Source organism: Triturus cristatus, chromosome 6 (genome assembly GCF_964204655.1).
Source record: "Triturus cristatus chromosome 6, aTriCri1.1, whole genome shotgun sequence".
NCBI lineage: Eukaryota > Metazoa > Chordata > Amphibia > Caudata > Salamandridae > Triturus > Triturus cristatus.
The window spans coordinates 152,368,819-152,396,815 of record NC_140589.1 but is presented as its reverse complement, the minus strand read 5'-3'; the positions used below and the strand labels follow the sequence as shown (position 1 = coordinate 152,396,815).

At 46.2% G+C, this 27,997-nt stretch overlaps 1 protein-coding gene across 5 annotated transcripts in view; it reads left to right on the top strand.

Moving 5' to 3' along the window:
• ENAH (ENAH actin regulator) overlaps positions 1-27,997 on the top strand; it is a 668,777-nt gene that overhangs the window by 537,022 nt on the left and 103,758 nt on the right. For all 5 annotated transcript variants that reach the window (XM_085610395.1, XM_085610392.1, XM_085610391.1 and 2 more), the window contains one exon: positions 25,422-25,500. In XM_085610395.1, the coding sequence (XP_085466521.1) occupies positions 25,422-25,500 (79 nt within the window). The remainder of the gene's footprint in view (positions 1-25,421; positions 25,501-27,997) is intronic.

Sequence of the window (27,997 nt, the reverse complement as noted above, 5' to 3'; positions counted from 1 at the left end):
CTTTCATCAATGGTTTTGTTTTGTATAGGTTGAAAGCTTCCCCACCAAGAATTTCTGGGCAGGGGTGGGAGGGTTTGGGGAGGGGGAGGCTGACTACTGATATTGGTATAGACCGACCTTTTGTATACCCATGAACTGCTGAAAGTAGAACCATAATTCCCTGATTGTTTAACTTGTAGGGAATGAGCTTTTGAGATCGTTAGCTACCCAGAGCACTGTGGTCCTTGAACCTGTTGTGGCTAAGACTATAGAAGTGTTTCTTGGCCTAGGGTTATGGCCAATGAACATTCTTGGTGTGATATATCAGTGGTTCATACATGTTCGAGGCATATGAGCTGTAGATTGTATACTTTAGCATAGATCGCCATCTGGTGTTGGGCTCGGATGTTTGCAGTTCGTTTTTGTCGAAGAAATCTGTTAGCCAAGAGATAGGTGACTCCTCCTTATGATGACAGTGAGCATGGGCATAGACTCCATTCCCCAGATTGTTTTTTTTGTCCGCCATCTGGTTCGGATGTGACTTGCTGCGCTCCGGGTTGGTGTCGTTATCGAAACCCCCTTCAACGCGCAATCACCTACCCCTCGACGGTGTTGTCGCGATCGCGTTTCCCCTTTTCAACGCACATCTTCTATAATCGAAAAAAACTTCAATAAACTTCACCGCGGGCCGTTGGGCCTACCCGCGCCGATTCCGACAGAAGTCAATGGAACAGACTCCCTTCAAGAAATGTCCCTAGTGTGGTGCTAAATTCCCACACTCTGACCTACACCCTGTGTGTAATCTCTGCCTCTCTCTCCGGAGCATCGAGAGGATACCTGTGAGGCTTGTCTATCTTTCAAGTCTAAGAAGACCATTTGTGATGGTCTGGCTCGACGCCACGAAATGTTCCTAGGAAGCGGCTCCATTCCAGACATCTTCCATACAGGCCCGACAGCCTTCCGGAACAAGCCCAGGAGGAACCGGTCTCCGTCTCCACAGATGACTCCGAATAAGTCACCTCAGCAGACCGTGAGTACTGAGACCCCTGCCCCACCCAAGCGCATACCAAAGGCTCCAGTAACACCATTGCCACAAGGCCCAGGTCCACACCGGTTGAACATTTCAGATGCCCCGCCCTCTGACTCTGCTATGAAAACCAAAGACAAGCCTTCCGGCTGGGGCAGAGCCAACCACACTCTGGTACCAAAAAAACACCTTTGGCACCGATGTCCAAGGCTGCCGATAAGCCACGCCTTCCTCCATCGGCACCGGAAAACCCTCCGGCACCAAAACAGCTGAAGGACAAACCCTGGGAGCCGAAGCAAAAAGGGAAAACTTCCATACTGAAGACGTCGGAGCCAAGGCAATCCAAGGAAAAACCTTCGCCTAAACCCCCGAAGCAAAACACTGGAGCCGAAACAATCGACACTGAAGTCGTCGGAAAAGACTTCTAAACCGAACACTACCCCTATGCCTAAACAACCGAAGACTCCTCATAGGGATAAATCTTCGGCACCGAAAAAGAATACCGGCTCCGAAGAACTTTTTGTCCCGGATCCAAACCAGAAAACCATTTATATCCATCCAAAGACTGGTCATACTCTCTCCAAACAACCTACAAAAAGGAAACCGGACCATTTGCAAAATTCACCGGTTCCGGCTAAAAGAATAGGCATAGGCACTAATACCTCCTCACCCCCTAAACCTCCTCCCCCACCTATTGATACCAACTTACTTTTCTCTCCAGAACACACTTTTCCACTCTCACAACCAGAGGATAGTGATGATGGGGATGGCCAAGGGGATAACACAATACCACAATGAGACAATGATGATCCCCCACAGGACCCGTGACCATGGATGGACTAGAACACAGATCCTGACTTAACAGACCAAGATCTTTATCCCTCCAAGCCATCCCCACCAGACGATAATGTAGTTTTGCCCAATTAATCAATAGGCCCGCAACATATCACGGAGTAAATCTACATTCTGACCCCGTAGAGGAGGATTTTCTCAGACTTTTGCTCAGCCACAAATATCCTCACACGTTCAAAGGGCTCACTAGACACGCATCAGACGTGTTTAAGGACCCTGTTAGGACTAGGGTTATTAACCCAAGAATAGACCAGAAATACAAAGCTGCTCCCAGTGACTCCATATACATTAAGGGTCAGCTTCCTTTAGATTCCCTGGTAGTGGCTATGGAAGGTAAAAGGGCCACCTCTCAAAGTTCAGGTGATGCCCCGCCCCCAGATAAAGAATCCAAATTATTAGACACATCAGGCAAACGTATGTCGTCTCAAGCGGCTAACTATTGGAAAATAGCCAATACACAAGCTCTCTTGGCAAGGTACGATAGGGCTCACTATGATGAGCTAGAGAAACTCATTCAATACCTACCAGAGCAATACAAAGACAAGGCCAATGACCTCATACAGGAAGGCAAATTAATCACGAACAAATCAATCAAATGTACTCTAGACGCCGCAGACACCGCATCCCGCGCAGTCAATACTAGCGTATTGTTCCGCAGGCATGCATGGCTCAGGATATCAGGATTTAAACAGGAGGTGCAAACCAGTTTTCTTAATCAGCCTTTCGACCAAAAGCACCTCTTTGGCCCTGCAGTTGACACATCTTTAGAAAAGATGAAAAAGGACACTGAAACCGCAAAGTCTATTTGAGCCTTGCAGTTATCTTCTTCTAGAGGCTCCTTTCGACGCTCCTTTTATAGGGCTGGCTCAAAAACCAACACACCGAAGCACCCATCCTCATCTTGCAAAAGCCCCAATCAGAGTTCCTTTTCCAGAGGATACTTTAGTGGAGGTTACAGGGGTAACAACAAGGGAAGAGGCAGGGGTAATAACACCCGCAGCTCCCCTACCACCAAGCCATGACATCCCTGCGCTTTCCCCCGACCACGCCACACAGTTCCTACCCGTCTGGAATTCCATAACCACAGACAGGTGGGTGAGACAAATTATCCAGTATGGTTACTGCCTGGAACTCGCTTCCACTCCACACATTCCTCCCAAACACTGTCCAATGTCCAAAGAACATTTGACTCTCCTCAAACAGGAAATTCTCTCTACTACACAAAAATGCAATAGAACCAGTCCCCTTACCCCAACATAGCACAGGGGTTTATTCACTCTACTTTCTCATTCCAAAAAAGGACTGCTCTCTCAGGCCAATATTAGACATCTAAACCTCTACATCCAATCAGACCACCACATGGTCACTCTCCAACAGGGGCTCCCACTACTTCAACAAGGCGACTTCATCTCCACTCTGGATCTAAAGGACGCCTACTTTCATATTCCTATTCACCCCTCTCACGGAAAGTATCTCAGGTTCACAGTGGATGGACAACATTATCAGTTCAAAGTCCTTCCATTCGGAGTAACCACGGCACCCAGAGTCTTCACCAAATGCCACGCAGTGGTAGCAGCTCATTTAAGAAGGCAACAAATTCATGTGTTCCCTTATCTGGACAACTGGCTCATAAAGGCTAAATCAATTGTGTGCAGCACACACACAAACCTATCCTGCTACTTCATGATTTAGGTTTTTCATTAAACCTCGACAAGTCTCACCTTCAACCGTCCAACATACAACACTATCTAGGGGCTGCTCTAGCATACAGGCAGGATTCACTTCATGTAGACTCTAATATTACAATTTCAACCTAAACACTCGTTGCCAGCTCGAGTGTTTATGCAATTGATCGGGATGATGGCCTCTTGCATATTCATCGTCCCTTATGCAAGACTCCAGATGCGTCCCTTGCTGGAATGCTTAGCACATCAGTGGAACCACATTCCCTCACAATGATCCTAGTTGCTCCGACATGGGCCTGACAACCATGGTTCACAACCTTCTTGGAACAATCAGTAGTTCCATATCAAAAGCTACACATCTCACCCAAACTTCTTACACAGAACCATGGAGAGATAAGACATCCAGATCCCAATCGACTCAATCTTGCGATCTGGCTCCTGAGGTCCTAGAGTTTGGCTACCTCAATCTGGTGGGAACTAGATTGTATGAACGTCATCAAAGAGGCTAGGCGTACTACCACGAGAGCATGCTACGCAGGAAAGTGGAAGCGATTTTGTTGTTTATTGTACAAATAACAAAATCAACCAACTAGATGCGTTTTTTTAATTTTTTTTTTTTTATTTGCAGCGTTTTATATAGCGCGAACGTGACCCGAATCCAATCGGGTATCGGAGCGCTTTACATAGCACCAGTTACGTTACATGAGGACACACATTCATTCTTTGTTAGTGTAGTATCTTCATATAAGATAAATTGTTCTCCTGTATCTTGTAGTTAGCTGCTCAGCCAGTGTGAGTGTTCCATGTGGAATGATGACGTGACTGGAATGTTGGTGTGGTGAGAGACAGGAGAGGATGGGCTGAGCAGCTAGCAGGCTGCTCCTGGTGGGGCTCTACTATGGACTTTACTATCTTAATAAATAACCTAAAGATATATACTGGCTACGTCTGCTGTGTCACATCATCCTATGGAACCAGGTCACTTCAATTGGCGACGAGTTGGACTAAAGAAACCGCCCGTGTAACCTGAATAGACTGATGTGTACTGAACTAGTGTAACTTGAAGAAAATGGATTTAATGTAAAGATACTCCTCATCTGGCGGAATCACCTGGCACCGTGAGCCCCACCAGTGACCACTACATCGGTCGCCCTAACCTCTGTGTGCCATTTCCTGCTGGACCTTCTATCTTCCATGCTGCGGTAATCCTGGAAGAAGTGTTAAGGAGGAGGAGTTTGTGTTGATGTACCCCTGGAGAGTGATAAATCAAATGAGGATCCTCAAACGTAATGAAGAGGAGTTTTCCACTGGAGTAACGAGTGTCAAGTTTCTCTCCGTGCGGGGGAAAGCGTCTGGAGGTGCAGTTTTAAGTGTCCCTGAGGTGCAACTAGTCCTCAATGTTCTTGGTCAACTGACCTTTGCTTGTGACAAGCCTGTCTGTCTTCGTGTGCTGAGGAGGTTCCCTGTCAAGAAGAGGAGCTACAGCGTGTCAGAGCTTTTGTCCATGCAGAGGCAAATGTCAGAGGCGCTACTGGAAAGAGGTGTCCCCAGCGGGTCTGTCCCTGTGCCACAACTAACATCTACAGTGGAAACAAATATCGACTGTGCCACAGGAAACAGATTTTGTGTATGAAGACCTAAGATAACCAGTTTATGTCCGATTTGCTGTCATCGTTTATTGTAGCAACAATTGTCGTATGTGCTTCGACATGTGGATGGACTTCCTGAGAATGTGGGTTTCGATCTCCAGTGCGGAGTTCCAAGACTTGATTTTGTGGCACTTTTAAATAGCAAGTTCTGGACTTGAGGAATTATGCGTGTGCCCGCTTTTCTACAGCTTCGTGTTTATGGATTTCCTGTCTAAATCGTAAGGGATACGGTAATATGCAAGCTGCCAAGTTTAAGCCAACGAGCGGAAAAAAAATGAAATGTGACCGTATAATGTTTTTTGGTGAACTGCCACTTTAGAGCCATCTGGATGAGGAGAATACATTCTGTCTAAATCGTAAGGGATGCGGTAATAATACATCTTTTATACTTTTAAAGGTTGACAGGTTTTCTCTCTACATAGCTGGTAAGAGATTACGGTTGCGCTTCATTTTAAAAATTCAAATTGGCTCGCGGAACTTACTATGATCTATGTCGCGTGGAGCCTCTCCAAGTTTCCATGACGTCTTCAGCTCTATTGGTGTTCGGAGCTGCATTTGAGCGTTTTGAAGCAGGTGCGTGCCGTAAGCTACCCGGCATGCGTTTCTTGTGCGTCCCGCCATTTTGGAGTTGGCGGATTTAGGCATTGTACTTTGGATATTCGTGTCTCCTTATCTTGTTCTACAGGAACTTGCCAACCACGTTTTGTTTTCTAAATAAAGTTGACCGCGAGTTGAAAGTATCCAGCAACCTCGCGATGCGATGGCCTTTCACCAACCTGAATTTTCTAACTTGACCGCGAGTTGAAATTTTCCAGCAACCTGATGCCGAGTACTTTGTCCTTCATTCTTCAGTGGAAACGGTATTTTTTCTGGGAGGTAATTTCTGGTGGCAGGTCTACGAGGCACTTTCTGCCGGCAAGTCTCTTGGAACTATAGAATGCATGTTCCTGTCATAAGTACTATTTTGTTTATGGTAATGCCTAATCTTTCTTATTATTGCGGTGACAGGCACACCTGTGACATTTTTTTTTTTTTGTTATGACAAGTTCAGAGTGCGCATTTAATTGTTTTAAGTGCATATTGCTTGTGTGTTTTTTTTTGTTGTTGTCATGAGTCGACAGCATTTGTGGTCCAGTGTTAGTCTTTTCTTGATCTTTTTGTGATTGGACTGATCATTCGTTATGGACACCTGTTGTGTATATATATTATCTTGATAATATGTTATGCATTTGTCTTTCTTAAAGTCACCTTTCTGTTATTTTAGGTGTGAGTTTGGGTTTGCATGTTAGCTATATTCTTACTCAGTGTATAGGGGGTACTAGTCCTACCTATGTAAGTAGTATTGCTTTTCAGTCTTATATATTCAGTTTTTAGGGGGTGTTAGTCCCACCTAGGTAATTAGTAATGGGTTTTAGTCCTTTTTACTAAATTTTAAGGGGGTGTGAGTCCCACCTTTGTTCACGTTAGTGTTGGGTTTTAGTCCCTTCATTTATATATTAGCTGTTGTGTGTGAGGGTATTTGTCTCTTGACGCCTCACTGTGCTGCATTCTGTTATGTTTGTTGCACTAGTCTATGGGTGTCAGTCCCATACACTTCGTGTTTAGGGGGTGTCAGTCCCACCTAGGTCATTCTTAATTAGTGTTACTCCCATTTTATTTGTGTTTAGGGGGTATTGTCCCACCTATGTCAGTAGTATTGGGTGTTAGTCATGCTGTGACTCACTTGTTGGCCTATAGGGGGTGTTTGTCCCACCTATTAAATTGGGTAATAGGTGTTAGTCCCATATACTTAGTATTTAGGGGGTGTTAGTCCCATCTACGTTTTAGTAATGGGTGACATCCACCCATTGTGTATTTGGTTGGGAGTGTTTCTTCCTGTCTGTTTCTGCGGTTCCTCGAGTTTTTTTTTTTTGTCGTTTTTTATTCTGATTTTCTGTGTTGGTTTTCATGAGTATATTGTGTGGTGTTTCCAACCTCCGTTTGGTAGTTTAGCGTTGTTTGTTTAACGTTTTTTTTGTCTCATTAAAGGAGGAGGTTGGTCATGGTGTGTGAGTTTAATGTTTTCTTTTTATTCTTATTATAAGAGGAGGATGGTGATAGTTCATTCTTATTTTCCGTCCTTTTCTTATCTTTTTCCTTCCGTTTTATAGTCTGGTTCCCTTTCGTGGTATGTGTAATTCATCTTACCCTTGGGATTTGGACTATTTATCTCTTGTTTATTTTGTGTTTAGTTATTATGTACTTTTAGTGCTCTTTGTTTTATTGTCAACTGTAAAGAAGGGAGATATTGTAGTATCTTCATATAAGATAAATTGTTCTCCTGTATCTTGTAGTTAGCTGCTCAGCCAGTGTGAGTGTTCCATGTGGAATGATGACGTGACTGGAATGTTGGTGTGGTGAGAGACAGTTAGGAGAGGATGGGCTGAGCAGCTAGCAGGCTGCTCCTGGTGGGGCTATACTATGGACTTTGCTATCTTAATAAATAACCTAAAGATATATACTGGCTACGTCTGCTGTGTCACATCATCCTATGGAACCAGGTCACTTCAGTTAGGCACGGAGAGATTAAGTGATTTGCCCAGAATCACAGGATGTTCGGCGTCATTACCAAGACTCTAACCCTGTTCCCCAGGTCCGAGGTCGAGCGCCCTAGCCGTTAGGCCAACTCCTATTCAAAACATTATCTGTTCTCTTACATCTACAACAATGTAATTTGGCATATACATCTATACAATTACATCTAGCTGCAATAGCTGCTTACCTCCAAAGCAGACAACACTTGTCTCGATTTCGAGTTCCTGCTATCAAAGCTTTCATGGAAGGACTTAAAAATATAATTACACCTAGAGTTCCACTTACCAGGCTCATGGGCCCCCATTTGAACCTCTACACAAATGTTAGTTACAGTTCCTCACTTGGAAAGTAGCCTCTCTGTAGCTATCACATCCCTCAGGAGAGTCAGTGAACTCCAGGCATTAACCATACAAGAACCATTTTTACAAATGCATCATAGTAAAGTGGTTCTTAGGCCTAACCCAAACTTTCTACCCAAGGTAGTTTCTGCCTTCCACCTTAATCAGTCTGTTAAACTCCCAGTTTTTTCCCCTCACCCAGACTCTGTGGCAGAACGTGCTCTTCACGCACTAGACGTCAAGAGCGTTACTATACTACATAGAAAGAACTAAACCTTTTAGAAAGACTAAACAACTCTTTGTATCTTTCTCCCCACCTTACAAGGGCAATCCCATCTCAAAAACAGGAATTGCAAGATGGATTGTTAAGTGCATCTAAATATGGTATCTCAAAGCTAAACGCACGCTAACCATTCCCCCTAGAGCCCATTCCACACGCAAAATAGGGGCTTCTATGGCATTCTTGGGGAACATTCACCTAGATGACATTTGCAAAGCAGCAACTTGGTCTACACCTCACACTTTCACTAAACACTATTGTGTAGATGTGCAAGCTAAGCAACAAGCTAGTGTGAGCCAGGCTTTATTGAGAACACTTTTTCAAACCACTGCAACGGATGCTGGTTGCCACCGCTAAGGAGGAAAACTGCTATATAGTCTATGCTAAAGTATACAGTCTACAGCTCATATGCCTCGACTGGAAATGCTACTTACCAGTATGCATCTGTTCTTGGCATGTAGAGCTGTAGATTTGTATATGCCCACCCACCTCCCCGGATACCTTTATCCGTTGCAGTACTATCTTACTTAGATACATTACATATGGACGTCCTTTTCTGATTTCCTACTAACTCCATTACCCTTCATGGCGAAAAACAATCTGGGGATGGAGTAGATGCTCATACGCACTCTCACCATAATGAGTCATCATCTATCTCGTGACTAACAAAGACTTCTTCGACAAAAACAAACTGCAAACATCCGAGCCCAACACCAGATGGCGATCTATCCTAAAGTATACAACTCTACAGCTCTACATGCCAAGAACAGATGCATACTGGTAAGCAGCATTTGCCTTTTCATCTAATTAGAATTTCACTGAGGCTATACCAATTCTAGATACTCATGCACTTAAAAAAAAAAAGTGGTAACATACTAGTCCCGCCCAAAGTCCCAAGATGGTAGTCACCCGACTGTGAGCAGGTCAAGGAAGTGCTGAGAAGCGCCAATTGATCATGTGAAAAGGAACTGGGCGATGCTAATTGGCAGGGCATGCTTCAGGCCCTTAAAATGAATGATGGCTGGATATTTTGGTATATTATTGCAAATGGGCCAGTTCGAAACTTTAATCCCAGGAGAAATAATGTCCCACAGAAAGATGGGAGGAGCACTTCGCAAAACTATACTCGCAGACTATATAAAACAACCCCATAATGTGGTTGAGTATCCTGAGGGTGATGTCATCCAGCTGGGAATTGGTAAGACCAGTGAGAGATCCTTCAGTCTGAAAGACACCCTATCTGCTGTTAACAGTTTTAAGGTTCTAAAGCCCCTGGTCCTGATAGCATCCCCGGTGACCTATGTAAATCGGAACGTGGGCTAGTTATGTGAATATTCTATCTAATGCAATAACGAGGTGGGGAGATCCCAGGTACTTGGAGGAGGGCAGAAAGAATCCTGATAATTTAAAAGGGGAGATGCCAACTGTCCATCTAGCTATAGGCCTAGTAGATAGCCTGCGAAAAATATTTGCCAGGCAGATCTTAAAAAGATTACAAGAGTGGATGGAGGATCCGAAGATTTCAAATCTTTCAGGCAGGATTTCTTGCCAAAGTTAGCACTTTGGATCAGGTTTTTAAATTTGCCCTCCTCTATTGCAAATCTGCCCTGCGGGTAACCAAAAACGGTGGCATTTGTGGATTTGCGTGCTGCATTAGATTTGATACCTAGGGAGAGTTTTTAGAGAGTACTAGCAGACATGGGAGTCCCAGGGGAGTTGATTGAACTACTAGCGAGGTTGAAAATAATTATGCACAGGTCTGGTGAGGTGGCGGAGGTGGGTTGACAAATCTCATCCCAGTTGCAAGAGTGGTTCGACCGGGGTGCGTTCTGGCCCCTGCCCTGTTCACCTTGTGTATATATAAATTATGTGGCAGAGAAACAGACATTGTGTTAACTATTCTCCTACTCTCAACAGGGTCAAAACAATACTCCTGGTTACAGATGATTCCTTATTAATCTCAATCTCCGATGGGGTTACAAAATCTGTTAAATACATTTTTGGAGCTCTGCGATCACACGGGTGGGAATTGAATGCTGCAGAAACTAAATTTATGGTCCTTGGTAAGTGTCAAGAAGAGCAGTTAAGTAATGGCTTGGAAGGACCATATTGACTAAATGGGGGTGACCCTTTCGGACAAATTTCGGTGGTTTCACAAATTAAGAAAAGACGCTCTTATGATATCTCATAGGTCTAAAGCCATTTTACGCTTCCAGAATAACACATACTCTCGTTCCATTTCCTCAGCCTTGGAAGCCTATTTAGAAAATGCTCAAAGCACCGCATTATATGCCTCAGAAGTCTGGGGCTACAGTGACTTGGTGAGGCTCGCAGTGATGGAAAACATACAAGTTAAATCATTGCTCTTGGTTCCCGTAAGTACCCCTGTGGTCCCACTCTTTTGACACAGGGATAAAAAGAATATCTGACCTGGCACATTTAAAGCCATTACTATTTTTAATCCGTATCTGGGCTACATTAAAATTCGCTGATTATAGAGATTGTTTGAGTGATGTAAAGAGTATGGATCGACCCCTGGAAATACCCTAGTTAAGGTTTGTTCGGGACTTGTGTTTAAAAAAAAATTGGGTTTGAGCAGAGTCTGTCAATCGCCCGAATTACTGTGTTAAGGCGCACAAGCAGGTCTTAAAATATTCTTACTAGTCACTAGAATGGCAAGAATAACAACCGAGGGCACCACAGCATTTCCTGGCATTTTAAACCCACATCAGTTTTTGAAAGTTATATGGATAGTATAACGCCACCATTGGCCAAGAGCTTGTTTATCAGATTTAGAACAGGCTGTTTGCCCCTTCGATCGTTCATCAAAAACTGTAATATTTTCACGGCTGACTCATGTCCAGCTTTTGGCATTAATTCTGAGACTCTTGACCATATTAAGTTTGTCTGTCCTCAATACCGTGGTGTGTGTAGGAAATAGTTGCGCTAGATCTGCCTGGCCTTGGAGGTACTAAACTTTAAAGAGGCGAAACAAATCTTGGCGACTGACTCATCTGGCCAGGGTGTCTTTTCCCATGAGCCGATTTTTGCTCAGTAGCTCGTTAAAGAATTATCATGAATTTCATATATTTCTTGAAACTAGGATTAGTCATAATTAATAAATTAGACATGTAGAGAGAGGACTATTAATTTGAGGGACTTTCTTGATGTTCCAACAAAAAAAGCACTGCACTTGGGCTGCTGGGGTGTTTAATGATTATGGTTTAATGTTTTATGAGTATATTTATGTACTATGAATACTGAATGGAGCAAAACTGTTGCATGTAGTACTAGTAAGTTGTTCTTTCCCATTGATGGGTATGTAACCGAATAAAGGATTTTTAAACTATAAATCTGCTACAAATGCCAAGAAGCAACCCCCTGGGGGCTTGCGGGCTCATTGTACCAGAACCAAGGTTGTGACCACTGCGTTAGGACTCCGCCTGCTATCTTATGCATCTGCCAGGCAACAACGTGGGCCTCTCAGCACACATTCACCGAACACTACTGCCTGGACAGTCTACTCTATGGGGGTAACTGTTTAGTCCTGTTGGTGTGAAATTGTTTTGCAGACAGGGACGTATTGGTTGGGGATCTATTCCAAGGTAAGGAATCTGCTTCTGGAAGTCTGTCAGATGGACAAGTTATTTTCCTTTGGTAATGCCTGATCTAGTAGAGAGACTAACTAGCTGTAGATTCCTTTCTGACCCGCCCATCTTCCCCGCTCTGGGAATAGATTTCTAGGATAGGACATTCTCCTTTCAGGGCCCTGGTTTTCCACACTAATGGTCAGCGTTCTTTTTGGATCCTTGCTTCTGGCGTGGAAAGTCGTGAAAAGAAACTGACGTCCGTGCTCTGGGGTGGCGCCTATGTGGGGACCGCCATGTCACTTTTGGCGCAGGCAACGCCACGTGGAGCCCAGGCTTGGGTATACTGCTCACGAAACATTTCCGTTTTCAGTGTGATGCCTGAGGATAATTCATATGTAAGTAGTGTGCAGATGGTCTCAACCAGATAAGGCATTTCCAAACCTAAGTAACTTGTTCATTGGTGCTGTACATGACAAATTGACACATTACAAGCAAAATTGTCTGAAGTTTTATTGTTTTGTTTTCTCACTAGCCCAGCAAGGACTTACTTTGGGCAGTTTAAGGGATACTTATGGTCTTTTTTTGCAGTTGCCGGATCGTCATTTAAATCACCTGTTGTGATTTTTTTGTTTTTGTTTTAAGGTTTCTAATATCCGTGTCAGTCAAAGCCCTTTGTGATGCGTCAGTGGGACTTGAACCTAGTCCTCTTTTTCCTGATGTACATCTCTTTCGAGCTGCTGCGCACTTGTGCTTTAAGACTTCTAGCATTGAAGTCAGTCTTTCTTATTGCCATAACATCAGCTACGCGGCTACTTTATGTCAAGCCACTTTCTTTCCAGATAAGTTCATGTTGAGCTCCCGAGCTTCCTTTTTACCGAAAGTAGTCACTCATTTTCATCTTGGCAGCTATCACCCATCTGGCATTCTTTGCTCCACTTCAGACCTCTTGAGGAGGAACAGACTTTCTATGGACCCGAAGAGGGTATTAAGCTTTCATATCGATCGTACCTGTGAACATCAAGTGGACAATCAACCTTATGGGGCTTTTCAGAGGTAAGAAGGGCAAGGCAGTGCCAAAAAATCTGTCGCAGTGGATTGTTCTTTACATAAAGATCTGCTACACATAGCAGAAGAAGCAGCCTCCAAAAGTCTAGTGGGCTCTCTAATCCAGGGCCAAAGCTGCTAACACTTTACATGGAGTGTATGTGCTGGACATTTGTTAGTCAGCTCACACATTCACAAGCACCTGGACGCCTCAGGGCAGCTGTTCGCGCTTAACAAAAATTCTTTTCATTTCATTCACCACTGCTTTAACAGTTATGTCTGTCAGGAACCGCATTTTGTGTGCTCGGTCCAGCTGGACTTCTTGGTCCGAGCCAGCTCACACACCCACCACCTTGGGATGTACTGCTATGGTATCTAGTCACAAGCTTAGGAATTTCTGATTAGAAGTATATATCAAAGAACAAGTTACTTTCCCTTTGTAATGATCTTTCTGATGAACACTTCTACCTGCAGATTCCTCACCTGTAGAATAATCCTAGACATCTGACTAGATTTGAAAAACTGCAAAGCTCTCGTGTCGCCAGTGAAGGGGTACTGGCTTAGTAGCAGCAGAAGTAGCTTCAAATGACGTTGCCAAATCCTTAGTGTCCACCCCAACATAGCAGTGTCAATTTCCCCTTTTCCGGGTCTTTGTGGATCTAGAGCTCTTTGAGTCCAGTTCACAGAATGCAGAATTTGGAGGATCAGTGAGTAACCTGCTGCTACAGAATTCAACAAAAAGATTACAGCAGGTAAGTAACTTTTTCTTCTGATGGATACTTAAAATAACACAACACAGATTCCTCACCAACCCACCCACCTCCCCATTATGTTAACTGGACTGCTTGTCCATATGAAAAGTTCCCAATTTAGAGATCTGCACATTGGTCATGCTGATCCTCCAATGGGCTCTGCGTCTGAGGGCACAGACAGCCTAGAAACCAACTGTCAGCGTGCATCGGTGGCACATATGGCTCTTATCACTTCTAGAGCCCCAAGTCATCTGCACTGAGCAGTTTGACACCTACTGGCGTGCAGGAGTACAGCTTTTAAAGTTTCCAGATCCAGTGACACCTGGGGTGATATTGGCAATGTGAGGAATTTGCAGTTAGAGTACCCACTGGAAAGATACGGTCAAGGCATGTGAGCTGTAAATCACATGCTTTGCATACTCCTGCCATCTGGTGTTAGGTCCGGATGTTTGGAAGTTGTTTTTCTTCGAAGAAGTCTTTCCAGTCACGGGGTAAGGTGACTCCTCCTTTCGGTGATGTGCATGAGCATCCACTCCATTGTTTATTTCCGCCATCAGGTTTGGACGTGTATTGCTGTGCTCAGGTTCAAAACTGTTCTTCGGGTTTCCCTCTGTGCGCAATCCACTCTACCTGCGTCTGTATTGTTTTGTACAGGTATCCCACTTCTCCGCGTATCATTTCGGTCAAAGAAAATGTAAATTTCGAACTGAAAACTCGCGGAAGTCCGTCGGGCCTTACCGCGTATGTCCACCTTGCAGTTGGTGGAAAGGACTCCATTTAAATTCTGTCCTCTGTGCCACGCAAAATATCTGCGCACCGATTCGCACAAAGTGTGCAACTTATGCTTATCTCCAGAGCACAGCAAACAAGACTGCGACATGTGCAGATCGTTTCGATCCAAGAAACTCTCCGCGATCGTTTGGCTCGACTTCGTGAAATGCACAGCCAGAGCATCAAATACACGCCGGACACCTTCAGTGAAGGATCCGAGCAAGAAGAATTTAATTCTCAAGCGGCTGAAGAGGAACAGGAAGAGCAGCCCTTATTTGTACCGGAATCGAACTCTGAGATGGAAGAGGACATACCGCAGGGTCAAGGTCCCGTGAGTACCGAATATCCCTTGCTCCGAAATCCAATTCAAAGCTAAAGGTTTCGGTCCCACCTCTGCCTCCGGGCCAAGCTCGGCACCAAGACGATGTTTCTGACGCCCCGCTTCTTGGCAAGGCACCGAAACACATTGTCAAGCCTTCCAGCTCTGAATCGAGTCGTCCAAAATCTGTCACGGAGCCGAAACCTTCGAGCTCAAAGCCGAAGACTGCTACTGAGTCGAAACCCTTGATGCCAAAATTAAAAACCGCTTCGGAGCCAATACCTTCCGCACCGAAAGGTCATTCCATCCTGCCACCAAAGTAGTCTGCACCGAAACCGAAAGATGCTCCTTCCAAGCCGCAGGATCCAATTTTCGACTTCCCACCTCCCAAATCGGATCCTCAACAAAAGGAACTTTACATTAATCCTGATGCAGGACATCTTACCAAACTGCCTCACAAACGCAAACCTGAGTCAGAGGACATGCAATAAAAGATTCCTTTAAAAAAGGTCGGTACTAATCCTTCTCCCCGTACCTCTTCCACCATGTTCCCCTACACCTTCACCACCCTTGCCATCATTGGAACCATTGCCTATCACACCACAGAACTCTCCACCCTCACAGCCTGATGATGAAGTAGATGATGGGGATATTAATCTACCTGTAGATCCTTAGAAATACTTCACTAGTGATCCACCTACAAATAATGACCCAGTCATTTACCCGGCAAAGCCTTCCCCTCCTGGCGACTTCATAGGTTATTTGGAACTGCTTGCTAGAGCTGCACAATATCACGGGGTATAGCTACACAAGGAATCCCTAGAAGATATCTTGTTTGAAACCTTGAGTAGTTCACATAGATCTAGTCCAACTCTCCCCATGTTCAAAGGCATGATGAGCCATGCTGATGACATCTTCTAGGACCCTGTTGGTGCTCGTATTCTTGACTCCCAGAATAGATAAGTGTAAGCCTGCTGCATCTGATTCAGTCTTTATTGAGCGGTATTTACCCCTATACTCCCTTGTCTCTAATACCCGTAAATGGGCTAATTCACAAACCTCTGGGGATGCTTCCCTCCTGACAAGGAGTCAAAATTAATATACACCTCTGGCAAACTAATAGCTGCCCAGGCGGCAAATAATTGGTGCATTGCCAACACTCAGGCCCTCTTAGCCAGGTATGATAGAGCGCACTGGTACGAAATGGAGCAATTGCTCCAATATCTCCCAGATGAGCACAAAGCTAAAGCACAGGATTCAGTACAGTAAGAAAAGCTTATCTCTAAATGTTCTATTCGATGTGACTTGGATGCTGCTGCTACAGCAGCTCGAGAGATTAACACTAGTGTGTTACTTAGGAGACACGCCTGGTTGAGGATTTCCTGTTTCAAACCTGAAGTCCAGTAATTTATCTTAAGCACTCCGTTTGATAAAGAGCATGTTTTTGGGCCTGAAGTTGATCAGGCATTAGAGAAAATGAAAGACGCTGAGTTAGCTAAATCTATGGGAGCCCTACAGTCTCCTTCAAACCTGGGCTCCTTTTATCGTGGTGGGTCCAAGACCACATCCTCAGACACCAATGTTTCCTTGCAACAATTAATCTTGATCCACAAGAGGCTTCTTTAGAGGAGCTTACAGAGGCAACAATGGCAAGGGTAGGGGAAAAGGTTCCACATCCTGTAACTCCCTTTCACCTAACAAGCAGTGACTTACCACCTTTCCCCCGATCATTCCTCCTCATTTAGCAATCCATAACAGACAAATGGCTGCTAGGAATTATCCAACATGGTTATTGCCTGGAGCTTACTACCAATCCTCCAAGCATTCCACCCCATTCTCACAAGCTGTCACCAGAACATTTGCACCTGCTCAAACAGGAAGCCCAGTCTCTATTGCTAAAAAGGGCCACAGAGCCAGTACCATTACAATATCAAGGGTCAGGTATTTACTTCCTGTATTTTCTAATTCCCAAAACCGGTGGCTCGAAAAGATCTATTCTGGATCTCAGAGAACTGAACCACTACGTACTGTCAGAACATTTTCTCATGGTGACACTTCAACAAGTGCTTCCACTTTTACAACAAGGGAACTTTGTCTACTCTAGACTTAAAGGACGCATATTTCCATATTCCAATTCACCCCGCTCATTGCAAATATCTCAGATTTGTGAAAGCAGGTCAACATTACCAATTCAAAGTACCACTGTTTGGAGTCACCACTGCTTCAAGAGTATTTACCAAATGCCTGGCAGTAGTCGCAGCTCATCTGAGAAGACAGCACATCTACGTCTTCCCCTACTTGGATGACTGGCTCATCAAAGCCAGAAATTACCAGAAGTGTTTCCAACACACTCAATCCACAATTCACCTACTACATCGGGGAAGAGGTGTGGCGCAGCGGCCAGGGCAACTGACTCCAGAACCCGGGGGTTCACGGTTTGATCCCTGGCACCAGCGGCAGATAAGCACAGCACCATGTGACTCTGGGCAATAGCTTGCTTAATCTTCCAGAGGGCACCTTGACACCTTCGGGTAATTGTTCACGCTTTACAAATACTGGACATTTACATTATTTACACTTACATCAACTAGGGTTTACAGTGAAAGCTTCGAAGTCCCATCTGCAGCCTTTACATACACAGCCTTATCTGGGAGCCACCAGAGACACACAAAAAGCTCTAGCCTCTCCCAATGCTGCCAGAATTCACAGTATTCAGTCTCTTATCGCTCAGGTTTAGCCCAACCACTCATTACCAGCCAGAGTCTACATGCAACTGCTGGTAATGACGTTTTGCATCATAATTGTATCCCATGCAAGACTTCACATGCGTCCCCTTCAAGAATGCTCAGCAAGTCAGTGGAACCAGTCGCAGGGTCGATTAACCGATCTAGTGTTCGTAGACTGCCGCACCCATCGCTCTCTGCAGTGGTGGAACCCACATTTTTCCAAAGGGCGGCTCTTCATCAACTCTGTTCCACAGACCGTGCTAACAGCAGACGTGTCACTTACTGGTTGGGGTGTTCACTTACATGATCACAGAATCCAAGGCTTGTGGAGTCTAAAGCACAAAAATATTCATAGAAACCACCTTGAGCTACTAGCAGTGTTTCTAGCACTCAAAGCCTTTCAAACGCCACTCGTAGGCAAAGCTGTCCTAATAAGCACGGACAACTTGACAGCTATTTGCAAAAACAGGGAGTCTCCCCCCTCTCCCCCCTCTCCCCCCTCTCCCCCCTCTCCCCCCTCTCCCCCCTCTCCCCCCTCTCCCCCCTCTCCCCCCCTCTCCCCCCCTCTCCCCCCCTCTCCCCCCCTTTCCCCCCTTTCCCCCCTCTCCCCCCTCTCCTCCCTCTCCTCCCTCTCCTCCCTCTCCTCCCTCTCCTCCCTCTCCTCCCTCTCCTCCCTCTCCTCCCTCTCCCTCTCCCTCTCCCTCTCCCTCTCCCTCTCCCTCTCCCTCTCCCTCTCCCTCTCCCTCTCCCTCTCCCTCTCCCTCTCCCTCTCTCCCCCTCCCCCTCCCTCTCCCCCTCCCCCTCTCCCTCTCCCTCTCCCCCTCTCCCTCTCCCTCTCCCCCTCTCCCTCTCTCTCCCTCTCCCTCTCCCCCTCTCCCTCCTGAAGTCCTAGTTTGGTTATTTACACCTACCACCAGACTGTATAAATATCCTAAAAGAGGCTAGAAAGCCTAATACCAGGGCATGTTATGCAGCAAAATAGATGCGATTTGTTATCTATTGCAACAATATCAATCCTCTTGATCATTCTGTACAGACCATCATCTGTTACCGGTTATATTTACAGCAATCTGGACTAGCCTACACATCCATTCGCTTAAATCTGGCAGCAGTAGCTGCATACTTACAAAACAGACAACCCTTATCTCTATTCAGAGTACCAATGATTAAAGCCTTTATGGTAGGATTAAAAAGTGTGATACCACCAAGAGTCCCACCTGCATTTGTGTGGAACCTAAACAGTCCTTACAAGGCTAATGGGTCCACCATTTGAACCAATGCATAGGTGCCAATTACAATTCCTCTCATGGAAAGTTGCTGTCCTCATCGCAATAACTTCACTGAGGCGAGTTGGTGAACTCCAGGCATTAACTATACAAGAGCCCTTCTTTCAGCTTCACAAAGACAGAGTGGTTCTTCCCACCAATCCTACATTTCTCCCTAAAGTAGTTTCAATCAGTTGAGTTACCGGTGTTCTTTCCTCAACCTGATTCTGTGGCAGAACGAGCTCTACACACCCTTGATGTTAGAGCTCTGCTATATTAAGTTAAAAGAACAAAAGAATTTCGCAAAACAAAGCAACTTTTTGTTGCTTTTGCTCCACCACACAAATGCATTGCAAGATGGATTGTGAAATGTATCCAGACATGTTATGCAAAAAGAACTTTGATAATACCCCTTAGTGCGCATTCAACTCTCAAGATTGGGCTACTATGGCCTTCTTGGGGAATATGTTCCTAGCTGACATCTGTAAGGCAGCAACATGATCTTCACCGCACACATTCACCAAACATTATTGTGTAGATGTTAGCAAGGCAACAAGCTAATGTAGGCTATGCAGTACTTAAAACACTGTTTCAGACCACTACAACAACTACAGGTTAGCCACTGTTCCTGCAGCATACTGCTTAATAGTCTATGCAAAGCATATGATCTACAGCTCACAAGCCTCAAACGGATAATGTTACTTAACCAGTAAACATCTCTTCTTGGCCTGTGGAGCTGGAAATTCACAGGCGCCCACCCGCCTCTCTGGTTTCCTGTAGTTGCAGTTCTCAGTTTACATACAAACTCGTGGACATCTCTATCTGAAAGAGACACGTTAGTGATAGATTCCTTACCTTAGAATATCCCCAGACGTCATACTGGATCCGGAAAGTTTTTCGTCAGCAGTACCCCTGCGTGTCTGTAGGCGTCGTCGTGCGGCTTCACATACGTCTCTCGCATTGTAACTGCCAAGATGACGACGTCGGAGCTACTTGGACGCGCCCACGCTCGCTGACGTCAGTTCTTTCTTTTTCTGCGCCAGCAAGCGCAGAAGAGAGCAGTACTCCTAGTCATCTTTTTGACTTGTTTTCTGAGACTTGTTTCCCTTGTTTGTCGAGTACTCGACTTCTGGAGCACTAGGTATGCCCGGGACTCAGTCCTGTAGGGACTGCCATCGGAATATGTTGGCAGAGGACCCGCATGTCGTGTCTCTTTTGCTTCGGGCTCGTCCATCACACCGAGACGTTGTCGGGCCATGGCGCCGAAGACTTGCGGGAGAGTTCCCGGAAGTTCTTTGTGGCCCGGCAATTGCTCCGCGTCACCCAAGGTCCCGTGGTTGGTCCAGGGGCCGGTTGCGGTGCTTACACCATTATTCGTAGCATCCGGGTCAGGCAAGTCGAAGCGCCATACCAGGTCGAAGACGCGGCGTCACACTTCGCCTACCCCTCACCGGTCGCGGGATGCGGTGAAGGGGGCGGGTGGTCACTCCCCCACGGCACCGGTGGAGCCTCTGTTGCCTGCAGCCTACCCGCCTTCTCTAGGGCGTACGCGACTCCGGAAGGGATACAAGTGTTCCTATCGGCCATGGGCCGTTTATTTGCCCCTTTGGGTCCCTCAAACGCCTTTGGGCCCCATGGAACCGTTAGGTTCCATGGGGCCCAAAGCTGCCGCCTTTGGCCTCGGCAAGATAACCTGGGATGCCTTTGGCTCCTGGTCTTGGCCCGGCCGTTGGCTCCTGGCCTCGGCGCTGCTGCCGCCGGCTGGCTCTGGCCTCGGCGCCTATTGTCCACCAATTCCTAGCCCGGGAGAGGAAACTTTCTCCATTTACCCGGCCTCATCGTCCTCTCAAACGGCCAACGGCAATGACTGGGAGGGGTCTAGGGACCCTCTCGCAGCTCAGTGTGGGATGCACCACACTAGGATGCCAATGTGGAGGATCTGAGCAATCTAATTTATCTCCACGCCCCGGTACACTTGCCTCTTTCTCCGTGGCTAAGGAGCACGATGGTATATTTTCTGTTCTCCTGTGGATAGGAATGTGGCACAACGGCATCGCCCGGCCCCGGGCGACCCCAGTTTCCTCACAACACCCAACGCCGGACAGTCTGGTTGTCCAGGCCTCTGCTTCTCCCAGCGCATTCCCTCCTGCAACTCCAGATAGGGTACCCCAAAAAAAACAAAAGTTGAGCGGTCTGTGGACAAGGTTTTACCTCTGCCACTTCAAGACTGTGGACGGTGCATACTGCATGCCTTTTGACCCGCTGTTCCCACTCTGTGTGGGACACAGTGACGCTGGTGCTGCCTCAGTGTCCGACGGATGCTCGGACGGTACTCTCCCAAGCAATTCGAGGGGAGAGTTGCAGCAACGTTTACTATACGTGGTGGCCTTGATACCGCAGACTCCCTTGGCAGGGCAATTTTCACAACGTTGGCGCTCCGACGTTACGTCTGGCTCGGATCCACTGGCTTCCCAGGGGATGTCCAGAATGCTTTGTTGGACATGCCCTTTGATGGCACGCGCCTCTTTGACAACCCGGATGGCACGTTGGAACGTTTTAAGCCGCAGGCCTGCGCAGCAGCATTCTCCACGCAGCCGCTGAAAGGGGACCCGCAGAGGTGGGTCACGGGGCCAGCGGACTGGTCAGTCCGCTGCCGCCTCTGCCACCACGGCCTCAAACTTCATAATCCGAGGTTATCGGGCCCACCAAAAGCACGTGGGCGGCACGATTCGCCATCGCCTCCCCCACTGGCGCACCATCACTTCGGACAGTTGGGTTTTGCAGATAGTCCAAAGGGGCTACTCCCTCCCATTCCGACTGCCCCTCCGGCCGTGCCCCCTCCGTACCACCGCATGTTGAAGGATAACTTAGCGCTTCTCCAGGAGGACGTTCCGGCCCTCTTGGTCAGAGTGGACCGTCGAGCGCGTTCCAACGCCAATAGCAGGTTGTGGTTATTCCCACTACTTCTTGATTCCAAAGGACGACAAGGGCCTACGTCCTCTTTTAAGCCTCAGAAGAAAAAGTTCAAAATGCTCCTGCTGTCTGTTCACCATACTCCCTTTTGGCCTTACCAGCACCCCTCGGGTGTTCACAGAAGTGATGTCGGTGGTCGCAGCTCATCTGCGAATATCAGGGGTTTCAGTCTTCCCCTATCTCGACTACTGGCTGTTGACGGCGGGCTCGCCCCGAGCAGTTCTCACAACTCCAAACTACGGCCAACCTCCTGCATTTGCTGGGGTTCTCCATCCACGTGTCAGTCGCATCTGGCTCCCCCTCTGAAGCTCCGCTTCCATCGGAGCGCTTCTGAACACGGCGCGATTTGGGGTTTATCTTCCCGAACCACGCGTCCATAAGCGGCAGATCCCTCTTCCTTCCCCAACCGGCACATACAGTGGTAACAGATTTGTCCCTCCGGGGATGGGGCGGGGATATGGGGGAGGTGGAGATCAGAGGCCTCTGGTCTCCGGCGGAGTCCGAGCTCCATATCAATCAGTTAGAGCTTACGGCGATCCTGCTTGCACTTGAACCATTCCTTCCCTCGGTGAAGAGGACAGTAGTGCAGGGGTTCTCAGACAGCACCACCGCCATGTGGTACTGCAACTAGTGAGGCGGGGTGAGGTCGTGGACCCGATGTCAGGAGGCTCTGCACTGCCAGGGCATTCTACTGGTGGTTCAACACTTGGCAGGTTCTGTGCACGCCGGTGCGGACCAACTCAGCTGCCGGTGCATCATGGATCACAAATGGCGTCTTCACTCGGAGGTGGCACATGGTCTCTTTCAGCAATGGGGAGAACCTTGGTTAGATCTATTCGCCAACAAACAGAACGCGCAATCTCAGTAGTTCTGCATGTTGGGGTGTCCAAGACGGCACTCGCTCGGAGATGCTTTGTCACAAGTGGAGTTGCGGTGTACGCCTTTCCGCCTATATCACTTCTAACCAGAGTGCTGAAGATCAGACGTGACTGGGCTCCAAGTTATTCTTGTGGCACCTGACTGGGCTCGAAGAGTTTGGTATCCAGAGCTACTCAGTATGAGCGTGGATCCTCCAGGAGGATCTTCTGTCGCGGCAACAGGGGACGGTCCTCCACCTGAACCTGTCCAGCCTCCACCTCCTTGCGTGGAGATTGAGCGGCGACAGTTGATTCCATGTGACTTGCCTCCTGAAGTTTGTAATGTGATTCTGGCAGCCAGACGTCCCTCACCTAAACTGTATACGTCTGCCAGTAGAACAAATTTGCAGCATGAGGCCCTATTGTTCCTTCTCTTTGGCCCAGCAGGGCTCTGCTCTGGGCACTGTTACGGGCTATCTTTCTGCTCTTTCAGCCTTTTTCAGGCTGTTCATGATTTCTCAAAGACATTACTCACCTTTTCCCTCCTATTCCTTTTGTGATGCCTCACTGGGACTTGAACCTGGTTCTCACATATTTGATGTGCCCTCCCTTTGAGCCTCTTCATAACTGTCCTTTACGGTTATTAACTTTTACAACTGTCTTCCTGGTGGCTATCACCTCCGCTAGGCGCGTGAGTTAACTCCAGGCTCTTTCCTGCAAACCTCCTTTCCTGGTGGTACATCCGGATGAGGTTGTGCTTCGGCCACGTCCCTCCTGTCTACCAAAAGTAGTCGCTGCCTTTCATCTGGGGCAAACTGTCACTCTGCCCACTTTCTTTCCGCTGCCGCACCCTTCCCGAGAGGAAGAGAGGCTCCACAGTCTGGACCCAAAGCGTGCGCTTTCATTCTACCTCAACCGCACACAACTGTTCCGGGTGGTTGACCAGCTTTGTTGGCTACGTGGGCGCCAAGAAAGGCCGGCCTGTGCACAAGTGAACTATCTCCTGCTGGGTTGTCCTTTGCATTAAAGCCTGTTACTGTCTGGCTAAAAAGGAACCTCCGGTAAAGCTGCGCAAACATTCTACCAGGGTGGCGGCAGCTACTACTGCATTGGGACGCAGTGTCCCCCTGCAGGACATCTGTCAGGCAGCCACTTGGGCCTCGCTGCATACTTTCACTAAGCACTATTGCCTGGACAGTCCAGTCTGGAGAGACGGCTTCTTTGGCCGTTCGGTTCTCCGTGACTTTCTGGTGTAATCTCACTTCGCAGGCCCACCACCGGGGTTGGTATTGCTTGGTTATGTATTCCAAGGTAAGGAATCTATCACTAACGTGTCTCTTTCAGATGCACAAGTTACTTGTGTAACGATATATCTGTAAGAGACATTAGTTAGTGATAGATTCCTTACCATCCACCCAGTTCTGCGAACTGTTCTCTAGGGTTCAGGTCATCCCTTTCAGGGCCCTAGTTCTATTGCATCAGTAGTTGGTCTCAGGCATGGTACTGCGTTCCTGGCGCGGAAAAGTCGTGTACAGAATTGACGTCCGCGCACATGGGCGTGTCTAAGTAGCTCCGACGTCATCTCGGTGGCTAAAACGCCAGCGACGTACGCGGAGTCGCACGACGACGCCTACCGACGCGCAGGGGTACTGCTGACAAAACTTTCCGGATCCAGTCTGAATCCTGGGGATATTCTAAGGTGTGGAATCTTTCACTAACTAATGTCTCTTACAGATCTATCGTTACACAAGTAAGTAACTTGTGCATTGTACAATTACTAACTCCATTCTCACCCTCTGCCTGAAAAATCTAACAATGGAGTTTATGGCATGGCGCACTATCACCAAAAGGAGGAGTCACCTTACCTCATGACTGGAAAGACTTCTTTGAAGAAAAACAAGTTGCAAACACCCTGAGCCAACACTAGATGGCAGGAGTATGCAAAGCATGTGAATCTACAGCTCTGCTTGCCAAGAACAGGTGCTTACCGGGTAAGTAACATTATCCTTGCCAGAGGTAACTTCTTCAGTCAAATTCAAATTGAGTTCATTATGCATTTTTAAACTAATGGCTGGTAGACATGAAGTTAATTTTGAGGCACATGATCCCTGGTCTCTGAGGTTCGGCATACCTCTAAAAAAGATACAGAAAGAGGCTGAGGATCGCAGAAAGCTTTGGCCCTCGTTGAACTTTACAGGATAAAAATCTTAATTGAGGGGTGGAAATAATGTTAGAAGTAATTTAATTTTTTTCTTATGATCTCCAAATGTTGTAAAGTGCTTACTTGTTTTATTGGCGTTGTACGGTGCAGAGTTGTCTAAGGACAAAGGGCATGACTTCTCAAAGGCCCACTGCCATAATCCTGTAATCTAGGTGGTATACCCCAACAACTTTGTCCAGCATGTCTACAAATTTTGTGCATGTTGCCACTTATCCATCCTAAAAAACAAATTGTGTGTTTATATATTTGTGTGTGTATATATGTGTGTGCGTGTGTATGCATGCGTGTGTGCATTTTGTGCGTGTGTATGTGCGTGTGTATATCACTGAAGGAATAAACATTGGGTGCTTACTATGTCACTTAGTACTGGTTGTAAGTTCTGTAAAATACGTTTTTATTCATAAAGAGGTTTTGTATCCTGATGAGGAATGAGTTAGTCTTGGTTAATCTCTTTTGCTGAATTGATATTAAACCTTTGCCACATGTAGATTTCTAAAATCTATACATTTTCATCAATAGACCAAAATCCGCAACATCTGGGCCACCTAGTGCCAATGGCGTGCAGTCAGAAGGATTAGACTATGACCGATTGAAACAGGTACTTAAACTAAGATTGCATCCAATACAAACATTTGTTGACATTCTTCAATGATCAATATTAAGGAAACTGCTACGATCAAGACAAAATGTTGAAACTTGGTGTCGTATCTTTTAATTTAGCTTCTTTAGAGCTAGTGTTTTGAATAACTTTGAATTGCATGTGGGCTTTTTTGCCATTTGTTTTCTAGTGAAGCAATCTTGTGATGTTGGTTATGCTTAATGTGAAATAAATAGCTATATTGCTTTTATTTTCTACTGCAATATGGTTCTTTGGCAACACCGGACAGCCTTAAATGAGCCTCGTTACCCCTCAGCAAAATACTTTCTACATCGGTGGGAGGACACAAATGGTGATGAAAAAGCAGTTCATACCATGGGGCAGATCTCACCCTTTGTTGGTAAGAATACTTAGTAAGATTTCTGAACACCTAACCATTTGATGCATCAGGGGGGCAATTCACTAATAACTGTCATATTCTGGCTACAACCCCACTTCTCAAATTATTAAAACTGGCTTCCAAAGCATTTTCCTCAACTCTTATCCTAGGAGAAATTAATCCAAGGGTCAATAACATAACCATAAGCTGCTCAATGACTTCAGTGTGTCTGGTCTCAGAGCAGCAAATAAAGTTCCCCTACCACCCACTAAACCTCATTTTCACTTGCAAGCTCAAACTTCAAAAACAGGAAGCACAGTCCCCATGCAGGCCATGAAAGGTATAAAAAGAAAGTAAGTTCATAATAAAGGTTAATTATATATACAGTGCTACTTTTCAGACTTTCAGTTAGCTCCTCCCTGTAGGGATGACCAGAAGAAGGCTGAAATGTAGAGTCCGCTGGAAGACTGTCTGCACTATTAATAAATGTGCTGAATTAAATCCACTCAGCCTGTTCACCTAAATGCAGGCCATCGTGTATTAACTCTGACAATGCTATATGCAAAGTGCTCAGCAGCACTTGATGTTATCACACACATGCATTTTAAAAAAGAAATGTATTTCACCAAAGCCAGCTCTCAAATGTTTCACAGTAATATGCCAGTCTGAATAGACTGCTCAGCACAGTTGAATAGACTTGGAACTTACCCAAATTATAAGCATATAAACCCCACACTGCATACGCATCCCACACTGAGATGCATTAGCAAGAACACAAGCTGATCAGTGAAGAAACCCTTTTTTGCTAGTGAAATCGCAATGATTGAGCAGTGTAAAATCTAGTAGGAAGTAGCTTATAAAGATATCCTACAAATAAGTGTAAACTCTAGCATAATTATATTACTAAGTCACATGACCTTCGGCTCAAAAGTAATGAAAACCTGCTAATAGCCATGACGTTGAAATGGAAATGTACCAAATTTACTGATGTTTCAGGCTTCTGATGTATACTTCGACCTGCATATTTATCCTAAGTGCCAGACGACCCAGAAACGTTTCCATAGCTCTTCAATGGCGGTATGGGGTGCTGGCCCTACAGTGGCACCATAAGCTATGCCATTGTGACATCACCGAAGCACCCCCCATCACCCTGACGTCAATTCCATTTTCTGTTCTGCACCTATGATGTGGGTCCAGAGCTCACTCTTTGGTATTCATGTCAGGAATTCAATATTTTCTCCTATCGTTTGTTCGTTGCCCCCTGTGCTAACACTGGCTCCACAACCACCATCCCCAGTGTTGCCTATGACACTGCTGACAGCTCTGTTGTCTGTGTCAATGGCTTCCGAACCAGCTCAGAGCCTGAAGAATCCACTTTCTGAGGCAGAACATCCCCTGTCCCCAGCCTAAAGAGATGCCTATCTGATAATCTGGAAGAGCAGCAGTAGAGGGCGAGCAGGCGCAGGAGTCATCCTGCAGGGATACAATTCATGAAGGTGATGCTAGTGATCAACACTTCCCTCCCCCTGATTTTTCTTAGCCCGCCCACCCCTCTGCACCCCTTCCTTTCCAGTTGTGCCAAGAATGGATGACTATGGTGAACCACCTCAATATTTGTCACCTAATCCTGAAGAATACCAGTACCATGTGGAAGTCAGTGGCATAAACGCATCCCCTGAATTGGAGATGATAGCTGTTAGCAGCCCCACTGTACCTCAGCCCTTCAGAAGTGGTCTCATACCAAATGGTCATTAGAAAGGTGGCTTGGTTTAAGAACTTCCTCTTCCCTTGAGGGAAACTAAAGCAAGTATTTTTGACACATAGCCTCTTCTATCTTTTAATTATGCCCTACCGGATCTAATTCAGACTGCTTGGGATGGGTAGGTTTGCTCTCCTATGGTGAGTTGGATAATAACCTGCATCAGATAAAGTTATCTGGTATTGGGGTATCTTTCAAATATTCACATGCTTGAATCATTCCCCGTTGAAGTGGGAATCCCACGGTAATATAAAAGTGGTAATTAAAAAAAACATACATAGGCTATTATGGTGGCAACCATGCATTTTTTTTTTTTATAAACAAATTTTTATTTTCATATAGGCATCAAGATCAAAAAG